We start from the raw sequence: 16,103 nt of genomic DNA on the forward strand, positions 1-16,103 counted from the left end.
CTATCGGATGGGAACCTACTATCAAGGCTGCCTCTTGCATAATCACAGTCATTATTCAGTCTGGCAATTCATTACCAAAGTGGATATTTCAGCTTGGCTGAGGAAGAATAAGAATATGTATGTCATAAATACACTGAGAAAATAAGATAGAAGGTTCTAACCTTCAGAGATGTAATGTATTATTCTGCACTCTGCACTTTCCTGAGGGCTGAGGAGTGCTGGGGTACTGCCACTGGGTCCCCCCCTTTTTTGAATGAAGCATTCCTTGGGGATTTAAGATGTCTGCAATATTCAATTTATTGATAAATGTAGAAGTAAATGGAAGCAAAGAAGCATACCTGAAGCACAGAGGGGTCTGAAAAGAGGGTGCTGGTGAGATCCCAAAGATACAATTTCAGTTCCAGCTAGAAACTTGAAACTCTTGAACCCGTGGCCCTGAGCTGAAGAGTCCCATGCTCTACCAACTGAACCATCCATGTATGTACAGGCAGTACCCAAGCAGTTGCATCTAGCTGCTGTTTCTGGACCCAGAGAGAGTGATGCTACATCAGAGACATTGTGGCGAATTAAAATGTCGGCTGGAATTAGCTGCTCAGAGCACCAGGCTGAATCTTTTTTTAAAAAAGCAAGCAGGGTTCAGGGCAGGTGGGACCTGCAAGGATGTTGAAGCCTGGCTGCTGCCCAAGGATGCCAGGCTGAGCTTGCATCTTCCAAACTGCCAACTGTGGTCTCTTCCCCTCTTGACCCCCTCATGCCAGCTTTGCTTGTGGATAAAACATCCACAACCATCAAGATTAAGGGCTTGGGGGGTCATATTTAAGCAGATTCTAAGCCAGTGGTGAGTGGTCAATTACAACGAATGGGGCACTGCTTCACCAAGCTCAGTCTGCCCTCAACCAACCACCAGCTTTCCTGTCATCTTGTAACCAGTCCGGGGGGGGGGTAGCATTGCCTATCAGCTTCCTGCTCCTTAGCCCCCTCCACCACCTGTGGGTCTGCCTGCCTTCTGCTCCAGCAGTCCCAATGGGCATCGGCCACCAGTACATTTATGCAAATACAGGGGTACCTTGGGTTAAGTACTTAATTCGTTCCGGAGGTCTGTACTTAACCTGAAACTGTTCTTAACCTGAAGCACCACTTTAGCTAATGGGGCCTCCTGCTGCTGCCGCACCGCCGGAGCATGATTTCTGTTCTCATCCTGAAGCAAAGTTGTTAATCTGAAGCACTATTTCTGGGTTAGCGGAGTCTGTAACCTGAAGCGTATGTAACCTGAGGTACCACTGTAAGCATGCTTTGTGTTTCTTTCCGATTTTTTGCTCCATCGACGGAAATGGGCTAAGCTTATCCAGTGAATTAGCAACTCAGATCGTAGCAAAAGCAGGGGGGAAAAAACCTTAGGACGATGCAGAAATCTTCATCTTTTGAATTCAAGTGGACAAGGAAAGGCTGAGGAGGGGGTGTCAGGTGATGGGGTTAACAACAACAGGCATTCCAGCCGCAGCGAGTGGGACAAAGCAACGCTCACAGCAACAAGGCCTGCTTATGAATGAGACTCACAACATCTGATTCACATTATTTCCACCCATGCACATTTCTTTTTTGTTTAAAGCCAGGGTCAGCGAGGGCTGTATAGACTGTGTGGGACATTCTGTTAATGATTTGCTTTTGGGTCGCTGCTGCTGCTGCTGAGGCACACGAGAAGATTAATAAAGACCTTCTGAAGAAGAAGGAGGCAGGCTGAGCTTGAGGCAAGCAGGTGGGAGATTTAGCTGCCCGCTACTCTTTGGTAGTAGACGTTACCACGTAATCCCACCCATCCCTGCAATTTTGCTGCGGTCTCCTGGAACTTCTCTTGCTCCCTGCACATCCAAGGAAGCCATATTATTGCACAGGTGAGTAAGCAGATTTAGAGGAAATTGTGTGTATGTGTGTTCCTGCAAATGCGACATCAAGCTTACTATCTCAAGAAGGTTGCTATGCTCCACCTCTTGCCGGGCATTGGCTGGTTCACCCATGGCCCTTACAGTTTCTACATGCCGTGGGGCAAAGAGGGCTTGTGTATCAGTACTTCACAGCACATAGAAACAGCATTAAAGCAGGGCCCACACAAGGAAATACCTATTATCGGGTCTGGTTACTGGTTCCATATAGGCCCTAGTTCACATTCCCAGATATGAGGGGCAAAGAGCCATCTGGCTCATTCAGGAATATTCCAGGCCTGCTTCCTGATTGTCACCTCTTATTAAAACAACAACAACCAGACCTTTTTTCTTTCTTTTTTTACTTTTGGAGAGAGAAGGAACAGCGTGAGACTATGTTGTTGTTGCTAACAGAAAAAACCAACACCTGCAAAAATATAGAAAAAGAAGGAGGTGCATAATTTGAGTTGCTCCCCAAATCACGATGATCACTTCACTGAACCATCATTGTGCAGCAGATAGGAATACTAATGTCTGGCTTTAGCTGGTGCACCAAAGGTAGCCATGCCCTTGTAACCTCCAAGTTTGACTACTATGATCTGTCCTTCAAGTTGGTTCAGGAATTGCAACTAGTGCCACAGTCAGGATGCTTATGGGAGTGGCAGGCTGGGTATAAATCCCATTTTAAAGCAGCTTCCCTGGTTACCAGTTGTTTTCTAGGCCTAATTCAAGGTGCTTACAGTTATAGTCCTGGACAGTGTGGGGCTCAAAGATATAAGAGAATGTCTTCTTCAAATATGGATCTGTGGTTGACGTTTGCTGGTTGCCCCACACAGGAAAGAAGTATGTAGTGCTGGGGCCTATGAAGAGCTTGTTCAGTGGCAGCTCCACATCTATGGAAAGCTCTCCTCACTGAGGTGCACCTAGCTTGGCTCAAAGGCTTTCATGACTGGCCACAGCTTAGTGGAGCAAGGAGACTTCTTTGGCTGGCCTCCCTGCAGTTCCCTCCATTGGCCAGGGCACAGTGATGGCAAACCTCCATTCAAAACTGTTGTGTGCTTGGATCCTGACACCTGAACACACTCTATAGGAGACCCACCCATCTGCATCAAGAACCCACAGTTTCACTGGTGCTTTGTCCCCATGTTGAATTCTCTTTTTTTGCTCCATAGGAGATGGCTGTCCAGTATGTCCATTATAAGGGGATAAAGTTCCCCCCTGGATATAATTCTGTGGAGAACCTTTGCTTTGCTGAGAATGAGTTTGAAGTGCGAGATGACGACATCTTCAACGTGACTTACCCCAAGTCTGGTAGGAGTGGGATTCCTGCTCGGGAATCAGGTGGGGAATGGGATTTCAAAACGGAAAGACATTCTACATTTGTATAGAATCACAGAACGCACAGCCCTGCCCATTATGTTTGGACCTACTATGAATTCAGGCCAGCTTTGTTGTAAACAAAATATTACAATGCCATCTTTTCTCGTGCACTTGCAAAAATGTAGCTGTTTTTATGTGCTTCTGTAATTTGCTTCCCACCCCTGGAAACATTTGTAGTTGTTTAGTTTTTAGGTGGGGGAATTAAAGGACAACATAATTGAATCTGGAAACTGGATAATTAAGACGATGGCCTTAACATTCTTTAGATAGACTTAAGGTTTTAAATTCTGTAATACCAGCCTTAAACACCGAATTTCAAAAAATAAACACGGGATTGCTCAAAATCCAAAATCAAACTTGCTTGATTCAGAACTGATTGAGATTCAAATGTTGCTTGAATTTGAATGTTTGGGAAATGTTATTAAGGATGTAATCCTCTATCCACTTTCCTGAGAGTAAACCCCATTGAACTCAAAGGGATGTACTTATGAGTTGGCATGTACAGGAAGGTTTGCACTGCATATTTTGAAATCAAATTCAAAGCCTGGTTTTCCTCTTCACCACTCCCACTCCCAAATTTTGAACCAGATTTAGATGTAGGAATTGTGGTGGATTGCTTTGCAAATGGTTTTGGGCCAGCCACTGTTAGAAAATGATGGTGTGCTTGGCTTAAAGTAAAATGAATTTGTGGGTACCGACAAAATAACAACCCTCATTAAACCTGTGGATTTATTTCTTTCCTTGATCAAGGAACAGTGTGGATGATTGAGATCCTCAGCTTGATCCTCAATGGAGGTAATCCAAGCTGGAATCAATCTGTGCTTAATTCCTGCCGTGCCCCCTGGTTCACCACCCAGCTAGGCCTGGAGGCAGCGCATCTCCTCCCACCTCCACGGCTGCTCACCTGTCACCTCCCCATTCATATCTTCCCCAAAGCCTTCTTCAGCTCCAAAGCTAAGGTGAGTAAATGGTGAGAAGCTGAATATGGAGTTGCCTGGGGTCCTATCAAAGAGTCTAGGGGCACTGCCATGGTGATTGCTTGTGCGTGAAGGGAAGGACATCTTTGGAAGTGGAAAATAACATTTCATTTGATCCAGGAGTGAAGGAGAAAAACAAACCTTTTTGTCGTATTGTGGGTCTAGCCCATTCAGCACAAAAAACTCCATGTTGGGTATGCAGCTTATTTATAGGGGTGGGGGAAAGTTTTGTCATTAAAGCTGTGGTTATAGCTCCAGGCCAGACTTTTTTTTGTTTCAAGTACCTTAAGCTATTTTCATTGCAAGGACTCGAAAACCAAAATTATAACTACATAGTATAGTTGAGTTAAAGTGATCAGTGTTGGTGTTGCCATATTCACCAGTGAACCATATTCCATCTCATCTGAACCTGCCCTTGGCATCTCACTGTTATCACTCTGAATGGCAAAAGCCATTTTTCACCACAGAAGTTCAGCCTTGGATCATGCAAAGTTCCAAATTTTACAACCTAATGCTCAGATGGTTTCCCTGTAGTCATCCTAAGTCAGTGTTCACTCACTGATAATGCCCCACCCCCACCAATTAACAAAAGTTTTCTCCCTTAGGTGGTGTACACATTGCGGGACCCCAGGGATGTACTTGTTTCTTACTATCATTTTTCCAAAATGTGTGTCCCATTTGAGAACCCCAAATCCTTCAACCACTTCCTGGAGAGTTTCCTGAGTGGGGATGGTGAGTTGGATTGAGGGTGGGTGGCCGGAGGAGGAGGAAGAAGAGACTGGGACATTTGGGTGTCCTTGGTGGAAATCCAGTTCATGTGCCAAGCAGTTCATTGCCACAAGATGCAGTGAGGGTCCACTCACTCAGGTGGCTTTCGAAATAACAGCTGAGACAAATTTATAGGGCATGGTTTATCTATGGGTTTGCCTATGACCCTCCAGATATTGTTGGACACCCACACCATATTTAAAGCACTTTTGCATTAACAGTCATGCCTTCCCCCAAGGAATCAAATAAATTGTAATTTGTTAAGGGTGCTGGGAATTGTGGCTCCATGTATGGCGTGACCCTCATATGGGTTCCTGTTGTGTGTCTGCTTACCTGCATAAATCTATCTGTATGTGCAGAGACATGCCTTTTCAGACCCTTGGATGCATGTGTGGCAGTCAGGGTCAGGACCAGCAAGGTGCAGTGACATTGGGGCCAGGCCAGCAGGCTTGGTCCCATTCCCCCTTCTGTGCATTATCTTTACTCATTGAGAGAGCATAGGAAGCTTCCTTATTGTGAGTCAGACCATTGGTCTACCTAGCCCAGTACTGGTCTACAATGACTGGCAGTGGCTCTCCAGGGTTTCAGACAAGGGAAATTCCCAGTCCTACCTGAAGATGCCAAAGATTGAACCTGGGACCTTCTGCCTGCAAATCAGATGCTCTACCAGTGAGCTACATCCCTTCCTTGTAAAAAAAAGGGTTTCTGTAAAAAGTATTTCCACCACCCATTGCTGATGTCTCTATCTCCGTGTATTCCTTGGTGCAGTACCTTTTGGATCGTGGTTTGACCATGTCACAGGTTGGATGAAGCTGAAAGGCAAAAGCAACCTCCTTTTCATCAGCTACGAGGAGCTGAAGCAGGTGAGAGCATGGGGCAGATCGCACCCTTTCCAAGGTTTCTGTAAAGCATCCTCCCCATTAGTCGAAAAATGAATGCAAACCTATTCCACACGTTCTTCATTGGTAAGACAAATGAGACAATGTTTTAGCAAAGTGAAAAACAGGGTTGAATTCAATGCTACACACATGTAGTTCCACCCGCACAGCAGGACTTCCTGTTCTACTCCTTGTACCTCACCCCCAGTCTGTTCCAGACGGTCCCCCAACTCAATAGAGCAGATTTTGAATTTGTGATGGGGAGCAGGGGGCTGCAAGAGAGTGGAGGGGGAGATTCCACTGTCCAAATGGAAGTTTATAGACCAAGCAGAATTGCCATGCTGGTAGGGTTGCCCTTCAGACACAAAAGTAGTTTTTGAGCTATTTTTAAGGAAATTTGCCAAAATCTACACTTCTGACATGGGTTACAATGCATCTGGATTTTCTTGGACATTTCATCAATTTGTGCCTGGACACTGTTTCCAACAGCCAAATTCTGACTATGTCCAGGAAATTCCAGACGTATGGCGGCCCTAGGTGTTGCATGCAACCCAGAATTCAAAAATGTCTGCTAGGTGTTGGAGGGAAAAGACAATTTACACAGGATAGCATAGGAACCTCCCATAGGTTTACACAGGATAGCATAGGAACCTCCCATAGGAACCTCCCAAGCCAGATCATTGCTCCATCTAGCTCAGTCTACTGCACTGTCTCACAGGTTTCAAACCAGAGCCTTTCCCAGCCCAACCTAGTGATGTCAGGGACCTTTTCTGAGCAAAGCATGTGCTCTTCCAGTTGCCCTATGTCACCTCCCATTTTTATTTCATTCATCCCACAAGTCACAATCTGTATTCCTTTTCCATTGTTATCAGTTCTTAAACTGCATCCTAAACATCACGAGCTGCAGTCATGGACACACTTTCCTTGGAGCAAGTCCCCGGAGTAGACATGTACAGGATCATGCTGTTCTTTATTTAAAGCGCTACCTCCTACTCATTTCCCCCGAGGTTGTTGCATTGGATATTGCAGTATCATAAACAGGTAGACACCATTATTAATATATGGTGAAACCTCAAGAAGCTGTCTCTAGTCTTTTGTCTTGGCTGTGATTATGTCTCAAGTTTTGTGCAAAAATTAGAACCCAGGGCATGATAACAGAGGGATTTGGGGTTAACTGGGAAACGGATTCTCTGGCTGTGCTCAGGATAAATAGGGCTTTGTATATTCTGCAGTTTTCTGACATGATGCAGGATGAGTGCACAATTCATCACCATGAGCATCTCAGATTTCATTAAAACACACACTTCAGGATACAAAACCTTAAGACTGAAGATAGGTATCAAAGAACATAGGTCTTATTTTTTCTGCTGCCTAGAACACTAGTCCCCTCTGTATCTGTTCAGGACCTGTTTGGTATTGTGGAACGCCTCTGCCATTTCCTAGGGAAAGAGCTCGATGAAGCAGCGATTACATCAGTGGTGGAGAACACTTCCTTCGAAGCCATGAGAAGGAATGACATGTGCAACTCAACAATGCTTCCCAAGGAATTTATGGACCAAGAGAAAGGGACCTTCCTGAGGAAGGGTGAGGCTTGCTCCAGTAGCTTTTTCCGTAGTTTCAGAGGAGATGGGGAAGAAGGGGCATGGCAGACAGATCACGGATAAAGGAACAATCCAGCCCCAGTGCCAACAAAGGTGAGAGAATTTGGGTGGCACCACCAGTGACCTTGCACAATCAAAAATGGCTGGGGCGAAGATGGAGTGAGGACAGGAGTGGGATGTGTGTGTGGTGACACAGCAGAATCTGGTGACACAGCAGAATCCTCTCCATGTCAGCAAGACCAGAGACGCGCCACCCGAAAACCATTTATATTAATCAGTGCTGAGGCCCATAGCCCTAAATTAAAAACCAGGCGATAATTAGCATGCATTAGTGCAACAGTAGAGCATTAGGTTGTTAATGGGGTGGGAGAGAGCAATGTAGTATCTTTGCCATTGCCTAAGAGGCAGGCAGTGACAAAACAGAAGGGGAAAGTTAAGCAACTTGAGAAGATCTTGGCTGACTGGCCATAACAGAGAGTCTAAATAAGTCTTCTGGCACCATGGGAGAGAGAGAGAGAGAGATCTGAAGGCTTCTACTTTGACCTCTGACCTCCTGACTCTGCCTTTGCACCGGTCACTTTTCCCTTTGCTGGAAGTGTCCTGCACAATTTCATTGGCAATTACAGGCACCCTTTGATCTAGTAGCAGTGGCTTTTACAATGCTTATTTTCTCTGGTGGGCAGAGGAGCTGACTTGCAAAGTGCTGGGAAGCTCAGCTCCAGAGAAGTTTAATCAAAGGTAGTTTGAATTTAATTGTTGCCCGTGTCCTCATTTTCTAGGCATCTGCGGAGACTGGAAAACTCACTTCACGGTGGCACAGTCTGAATACTTTGACAAGGTTTACCAGGAGAAGATGGAGGGCCTGAAAGGAATATTCCCTTGGGAACACACTAGGCAGGAGAACCACTTGGGAAAAGGCCTTAATTTCTGAACTGAAAGATGCTGCAGCTTAAGCTTGTCTGTCTGTTACCAAGAAAGCCTTTCCTTAATCCTAAACCCTAAAGTAGAGGCACTTTTTGTAGGGGAAATGTATGTGCTCGGAGCAATTCATAACATTTTTTATAATTTCACATGCTTCAGGGTGCTGGATGTGAACACATGTTATGCTTCAGGGCACAGAGTGGCATATGATGTATCATGTGAAGGCATCTACTGCAGTCATCTGGCTGAAGATGGGCTGCATTGGAATTAGCAGGGGGAAACTGACGGAGGCTGCCTTAAGTTGCACAGAAGAAAACGGGGATCTAATCATGTTTCTTTTTCAAAAGAAATATTATTAAGGCAAGCAACGAACAGCAACTGAATATAGCGATGCAACACACTATTAATCTCAAGATGGTAAATAGCAAAAGAAAGGCAATTTTTAAAATAATAATACTCAGTGCTTTTTTTCTAAAAAATGTTTAGGGGTACAGTGGTACCTCAGGTTACATACGCTTCAGATTACATACGCTTCAGGTTACAGACTCTGCTAACCGAGAAATAGTGCTTCAGGTTAAGAACTTTGCTTCAGGATGAGAACAGAAATCGTGCTCCGGTGGCGCAGCGGCAGCAGGAGGCCCCATTAGCTAAAGTGGTGCTTCAGGTTAAGAACAATTTCAGGTTAAGAACGGACCTCCGGAACGAATTAAGTACTTAACCCGAGGTACCACTGTACTCTCATTTTGACTCAAGAAAACCACCATTTTATAGTTCAAATAGGGGAAAAATAAATACAGTAAATGGACAAAAGTACAAAGATTCACAAAATGTTTAGGAGTATGTGTCCCCCAGCGTCCCCACAAAAAAAAGAACTGATAATAATAATAACAACAACCACCACCAGTTTTACAGACAACCACAACCGAGACCATATTTTAGAATCAACAGTGTGGATTTCAGAAAGTTATTATTCTACAATGTTTGTGGGAAAGGGCTTCCGAACCCCATAAAATAAGCTTGAGGGAAGGATGGGTGGCAAAGGCAGAGAGGACTGCAAAAGCATGTGTTTGGGGGGCAGCATTTTGATTTGAGCTAATCAGATGCCTTTCCTAACTAAACAGTTTTTAAAAATAAATAAATAAATAAAAACGGATTAAATTTATTTGTTCGTTTTGGCTTCAAATCTGGAACCTGATCAAAGTGAAGTCACTTGACTCCCACTCCTTCTCTTTTGCCAGCTTTTCTGGGTACAGGCATCTCCATCCTGCCTTGTCCTCCTTTGCTTTCAGGCTTATTAGCTCTGCTCAGTCGAAAAGCCTGGAAAGTTGTGTGTGTGTGTTTAAAGTTTTTCCTGGAATTTAAACTTGTTCTGAAAGGGAAACCTAGAAGAAAGTAGCCCCTCCCCCTAGCTGGCATATGAAATACTGCTGATACAATGTCAGTCTGTTATGCATGCATTTGTGTGTGGCCCAGCTCCTATAAACTGGGGGGCGGCAGGGGGGGGGATACAAAAACCCGCTTGGAACTCACATTCTTGGAATCTCACAACCCAAAAGTATGAGGGTTGGTTGCGGTTACGCACTGGCAAGGAAACCGTATGGTATACTCATAAGTGGCATGGCTCAAAAGTATAAAATTGGTGCAGGAGAAGAACCCCACCCCCTCCCTTGCACACACACACACAATTTCCAATCCATTCTAATAGGTGTATTCACATTGCGGGATTCCTCAGAGTGCCACATGCTGAGGACTGCCTTCCTGCCATACTCAAGAGCTTTATAGCGGCATCTGGCTTGTTAGTAGGTTTTAGTGGACTGTTGTTTAGATCCAGCAGGGTTCTTTAGATGTTATTGGTGAGAGAGAGAATTTTGAATGTGGAACTAGTAGATAGTAGTTTTCTTGGATTAATTAATGTTATGTTGTTGGGTACATAAGGACCCGTCCTTGTGCCTGTAGGCCTCCATCAAAATGATTCTGTTTTCGTGGTTTGCAGCTCATAGCCCAAAGGCAACGTCTCATTTCTGAACCGGAGAAGTGCTGGGGCTAAACTCTGCCTGGGAATTGCACCCCTGGAAGCCCCAAAGTGGCACTCTGCATGCGGTCAATAGCCATTCTCTTCTATAGCAACCTGCTTGGACTCTGACATTTCTATTGTCCCAAGGCAAAGGGCAGCAAATCTCTTGGACTATAACCCGGGTCACTGGCCATGCCGGCTTGGGCTGATGGGAATTGGACTCCAGCAACATCTGGAGGGCCACAGGTTCCCCGCCCTTGTTTATGGCCAAGCATCTGGTTTAAGTTAAGCCAAACAAGCAGTTCCTGAATTGGGAAGGGAGAGAGAGAGAGAGAGAGAGAGAGAGAGAGAGAGAGAGAGAGAGAAGGCTCTTAATGAAATCCATAAGGTCCATGTGACTTCTCCCAATTTTCCACAAATCATGATCCCTCCCAGCCTTCTAAAAACAGTAGCTATGTGGGGGACAACAGCACATAAACTCAGGATCCCTCTGTCTCCGCTGTGGTCCAAGCACTACCCTGCGAGCTCGCATTTCTCAAACTGTCTCAGCATCATTTGCTTAAATCATTTTTCTCCAGAGGATCGTGTGTGTGTGTGTGTGTGTGTGTGCAAGAAAAGCCAAATCTGCCCGGGGAGGGCGAGCCCTTTTACCGGGCAGCCTCGTGGTCTAATGAGCCTCATCCTCCCCTGCGTTAAACACAAGCGCGCTCTGCACACGCTCAGAAGCAGCCTCGCCTCTCGATTCGCAGACGTTCCGACATCATCAGCCGAGCCCCGCCGCTGCAAAGCGGGCTGGAGGGACTGAGCTGCCTGGAGCTGCAAGTCGAGGCGCGATCATCCGGCTGGGGGAACTTGTGGCTCGGCTCTCAAGGGCACTCGTAGGCGGAGAGCGAGCCTGGTCCCCCTCCGTCCCTCCCTCCCTTCCCCTCCCCTCGCCTGCCTGCCTGCCTCCCCTCCCCTTCCCCTCCCGCTCACTCGGCGCTGCCGCAGTCGCGCCTCCACGTGCCCTTGGCCGGGCTCCGGCGGGGACTGCAGCTGCAGGCAGCCGTGGCGTCGGGGGCCGGGATTTCTGCCAGGGGGTGGCTCCAGGCTGGGCTAGAGCCGGCCAAGGCGGGGGGCGGGGGCGCAGCGCGGAGTTCGGAGGCGGCGGCGGCGGCAGCGACAGAAGCAGCCGCCTCAGCAATAGATCAGGCGAGCCCGTCCCGTCGGTGAGCCCGCCTGTCTGCGCCATGGTGAGCCGCTGTGCGCTCTGCTGGGGGGCGGCGGGTGGGGGTCCGGGCTGGGCAGGTAACGCGGCCTCCGGGGGTAGCTGGGTGGGTTGCTAAGGGCAGTGGGGAGGTGGGCCACGTCGGGAGAGGTATTCTAACCTCACCGCCCCCTCCCTTGAAGGAAGCATACTAACAGCGGGAATGAGGTGCCGGGCATCAGAGAGGGCATTGCGATACTGGAGGGGGCGAGAGTGATGGGGATCAGGGTGGCTCGCCGCTGGAGGGAGCCCACAGCACTGGGGGGGGGCAGGCGGGGGCGGGGCAAGAGTTAGGGGTGTACCTGTCAGGGGTGTAACTGGGGCTTTCAGCCGAATCGCAACCGTGTTTACTCGGGAGTAAGTACTACTGGCCAACCTCGCTGTGCGCACGCAGGACTTCTAAGTCTGCTCTTTAATTCCGAGTAGTTAAAAGAGACGGTGTGTCTCTTCCTCAACCGCGCCTCCCCTCCTGAATGCTTCATGCCTGCTGATGTGAGGGATCCCAGCCTAAGATTTGTGATTCTGGGTCGGGAACCCCGGTACTGTGGTGGTGGTTACTGATTTCTGGCCGTGCAGTACAAGAGTGTGGTTTTCAGCACCTGGCAGGAGTCTCTCTTTCCAAGGGATGCTCAAACAGAGAGTTTCCTTTGACGTTTCCTGCATCTGTAATTCGAATTAGAATCTACACTAACCAGAACAATCCTTTTGGTTTAGAATTGTGTGTCTTCATTCTGCTTTCTAGCCTACTCTTCCATCCTGCCTCCCTCCCTCCCTCCCTCATTAACAACACTCTCAAATGTTTTTGGACAAAAAAGGCATTGATAAAGTATATTATTGGGTGGTGGTGGGGAACCTTACATTTTGGAGCGGGGATTAAGAGCAGCATAGCTAGCTGAAAGTTGGCTCTGAAGGAGACACCTGATCTCATTGCGTGTGTGGACCGGGCATTTGTTCTAGCTGGGCTCAGGTTGGTTGTTCCAAGCTGGAGGTGGTGGCAAGATACCTTTTCTTCCGGATTTAAACAAAGTCCTACGATCTGTGTGGGAGGTCAGCAAAGGGGAACATATTTTAGTATCTTATTGCATGGTTGTCATTTATAGATCCAAAGAAACCCCAGGAAAGGTTGACCTGGTTCCTGGCTCCATTGAAAAAGAGCAATCTTTGGTGTGCACACACATGCAAAGAATTGTGAGAGTTGAACTGCACATGATCTGCAAATGCTTGCCGCGAAACCACAGTAGGTGGTTCTTCAAAGGAAAAATGGCTAGATTGATACTTTTTTAGGCATTTGTTTGCTGCCTTATAACCTTGCTTGCCATTTCCCCATTGCAACTCTATTCCCCCCACCCCAAAACACAAACACATGCTAGTTGCTACTCTTCCTCCTCCTCAGCTGCTAGGTATGGGTTTAAATAGGTGGAACACATTTGGAAACCTGTGGAGCAAGGAAGGAATAGGACTGTGGCTTGGGCAGAGGTAACTGCCACTGAAAAATGGCAGATGGGGAAAGGACCAAATAACCCCTTCCCTCCTTATTATCCCCCTCCCAGAACTGCTTGTCTTTAGAAGCAGCAGGTTTATTTCACATGCTTATGTGTAATTTAACTTTGATGGGCCTTGCATTCTTTTTTTGCTTTTGCAAGTTGACAGTGTGGCAGAGGGTCTGTCCCATAACCCCCATAATGGCTGTGTGGTCTAGGGACCGACTGGTGTGCTTCGTGTGCCTCCTCTCAGTGCTCAGTGTTAAAAACAAAATGCACCAGAGCTTTAATCCTGGAAGCGTAAAGTGGAAGCCCCCACTTTGTCAGGTGGGACCGTATAACACATGATTCACAAAGAAGAAACCGCAAGTTCAGTCTGTGGTGTCTTCAGATAAAAAGGACCAGGCAGCTGATAGGCCTATGCAAATTGTTTAACATTTTCTTGAGCAGATGGTCATTTTCACTATTGTTCTGAACCACTTACAGTGTTGTTGGTTTTTTAAAAATGTTTTTATAATGTTGTACACCATCCTCCTGACCTCCTATGAGAGGGCAGTGTAGAAATACTTCTGTGAATAGGTGGATAGCAGGTGATGGGAAGAATGTTTGCCACAAACCAGAGCATTTTTCTACCTGAGGCAGAACAGGAAACAGAGCCCCTCCCACAAGCCAAGGTGCATAGGACCCCTGGGAGTATGTAATAAATAAGCAAAATAAAATAAATAAGGGTTTTCTGCTCTTTCGTGGCAACCGAGACCAGTTGTCTCCACCCTGACTCATGGTAGAGCCGGCCTTCTGCTGAAACTGCTCAGTGCTACTCAAAGGAAACATCTCTGGGCTAGATGGGCAAATGATCTGGCTTGGCATAAGGCAGACTCTTGTAATCCCAGGTGTGTGAGGGCTAGAGTTGATTGTGAAGTCTTCTCCGATAGGGAAAGGCACTGCACTTATTCAGCAGGGTGGCTCGTAGGTAATTTTTTCAGCTTCTTATTTTCTCCATGGAAACCATTCCCCTGGTACACAAATGTCTGCAGAAACATAATCATGGCAGTCAGTGGTGCCCAGCAGCGATTTCTGAGATCAAGGTGATGTTTTCTAAATGATGTGATTTCCCCCCTCCCTCCACACATTCAAAAAGTGGGTATCAACTGTGTTTTTAAATAGAAAGTTATCAGTTCTTGATGTATTTCAATCCAAGACACTCTTCACTGGGGAATATCAGTAAAAGGGTAAAGGTAAAGGGACCCCTGACAATTAAGTCTAGTTGCTAACGACTCTGGGGTTGCAGCATAACCACTAAACACAGGCACAGCTCTGCAATGGTAATATTTACAAAAAAAATTAAAGAGAGAAGAAAGTCAGTATATAACATCATATCATAAATATTGGTAATATTAATATCTGTCATAAAAGTGATTTTAAAAAATAAGTATACTTGCTTGGAAAGAATAGATGCACTAATGTGTGCCGCATAAGTAGGGACAACGATGATAAGTAATGAGTTTAAACATTTTTTCTACATTCTCTATTTTAAAAGCCATACAAAAACAAGTCCTCGACAATCTGGCTAGGAAGAAGCAGAATTTAACTCTGGCATTTAATTTTCTTAATGCAGGGGGTGCCAACATGGAGCCTTCCAGAGATGATGCTGAACTGCAGTTCCCATCATCCTTGGCTGTTGGCCATGCTGGCTGAGCCTGATGGGAGCTGGAGCCCAACAATATCTGAAGAGCATGATATTGGCTCCTCTGGACCTAAAGAGATAAAGAACAGCCTGTAACATCTCAGTCATACATGGAACCACTTATTTAGACTTTCTATAACTTCCCTGATCATAAAAAAATGCTGCTGAATTATATATGGACTAAGTTCCTGGCTTACACAGTATATTGCTGGGCAGGCCATCCCAAGACATTCTGCTACCTGAGGTGGAGCAGTCTCCCCAGGTGCTGAGTACCTAAAGCCAGCCAAGTTATTTTAGCACCCGAGGCAGAAAATTCCATGAGCACCTCTCTGCTGCTGTTCCCTCACACTGTAATAATAGATTAGATAAGTAGCAATTTGCTGACCTTCCATGACACTCAAAATCAACTGCCTGAGGGGGCTGCCTCATTGCCTAATGGTAGGGCTGGCCGTACCTGACACTAGTAAGAGAGAAGACTTGGTCACTTTTAGAAATGGAGGCAGTTCATACACTGAGCAGTGAACCCCTTTGAGCAATCCTTGAAAGTTTACTTTGACCCATTGAAAACCACCGCTGTAGAATTAGATGAAAGACGGAGATCTGCCTCTGGTGTTTGATGTGAGATGATGGCTTTTCCACCAACACTAAGACATAATTTGTGCAATTACTGAGTGCTGTGTGTGTGCACGCATGCATGCGTGCATGCGTGCATGTGTGAACTTGCCCCAAAACAGGGCATAATCTGACCAGGGTTCAGCCCCTGTGAAATGTTGCATAGTGTCCAAGAGACGGTGTTGTGCACTAAGAGCTCCTCAGTTCCAGTCTGAAATTCAGTAGGTGCTCTCAGGTAAGCTGCTCTCTCTTGACCTCACCTATAATATGGGGATAATAACTCACAGAGTTTTCCCTAAGGATTAGTGATGTTGAATATGTGAAGCACCTGGAATCTGCTAAAAACACTATATGAATGCTAAATCTGATGATGACCTAGTGCAGAATGTATTTCCTTGCCGGAAGGGCTGTAACATAGTGGCAGAACATCTGCTTTGCTTGGGAAAGGTTCCAGGTTCAATTCCTGGTATCTCTAGGTAGGGCTGGGAGAGAATGCTGTCTGAAATCCTGGAGGGCCACTGATGGTCAGTGTAGACAACCCTGAGATGGATGGACCAATCGTCTGCGTTCAGGGTAAGGCTCCCTTTCCACTGAGTAATCCTAACTAGGTTGCTGCACATTG

General features: G+C 46.4%; 2 protein-coding genes across 6 annotated transcripts in view; both read left to right on the plus strand.

Annotated features, from left to right (window-relative positions):
- The first annotated feature begins 1,353 nt into the window (after positions 1–1,353).
- Positions 1,354–9,606, plus strand: SULT2A1 (sulfotransferase family 2A member 1). Its single transcript, XM_053361995.1, has 7 exons — positions 1,354–1,892; positions 3,095–3,230; positions 4,050–4,258; positions 4,882–5,008; positions 5,813–5,907; positions 7,326–7,506; positions 8,303–9,606. Exons 2-7 carry the CDS (start codon positions 3,095–3,097, stop codon positions 8,452–8,454), a joined length of 900 nt encoding a protein of 299 aa, XP_053217970.1. The 5' UTR covers positions 1,354–1,892; the 3' UTR covers positions 8,455–9,606.
- A 1,825-nt stretch (positions 9,607–11,431) lies between these two features.
- Positions 11,432–16,103, plus strand: part of ARHGEF40 (Rho guanine nucleotide exchange factor 40) — a 37,305-nt gene continuing 32,633 nt past the window's right edge. For 2 of the 5 annotated variants that reach the window (XM_053363214.1, XM_053363215.1), the window contains exon 1: positions 15,704–16,054. In XM_053363214.1, the coding sequence (XP_053219189.1) occupies positions 16,031–16,054 (24 nt within the window). In that variant the 5' untranslated portion in view covers positions 15,704–16,030. Of the gene's footprint in view, positions 11,691–15,700; positions 16,055–16,103 lie in introns of those variants that run through there. The other 3 variants (XM_053363216.1, XM_053363217.1, XR_008327369.1) reach the window with 3 other exon arrangements.

The sequence above is a fragment of the Podarcis raffonei genome, chromosome 13 (genome assembly GCF_027172205.1).
Source record: "Podarcis raffonei isolate rPodRaf1 chromosome 13, rPodRaf1.pri, whole genome shotgun sequence".
In the NCBI taxonomy this organism is placed as follows: domain Eukaryota; kingdom Metazoa; phylum Chordata; class Lepidosauria; order Squamata; family Lacertidae; genus Podarcis; species Podarcis raffonei.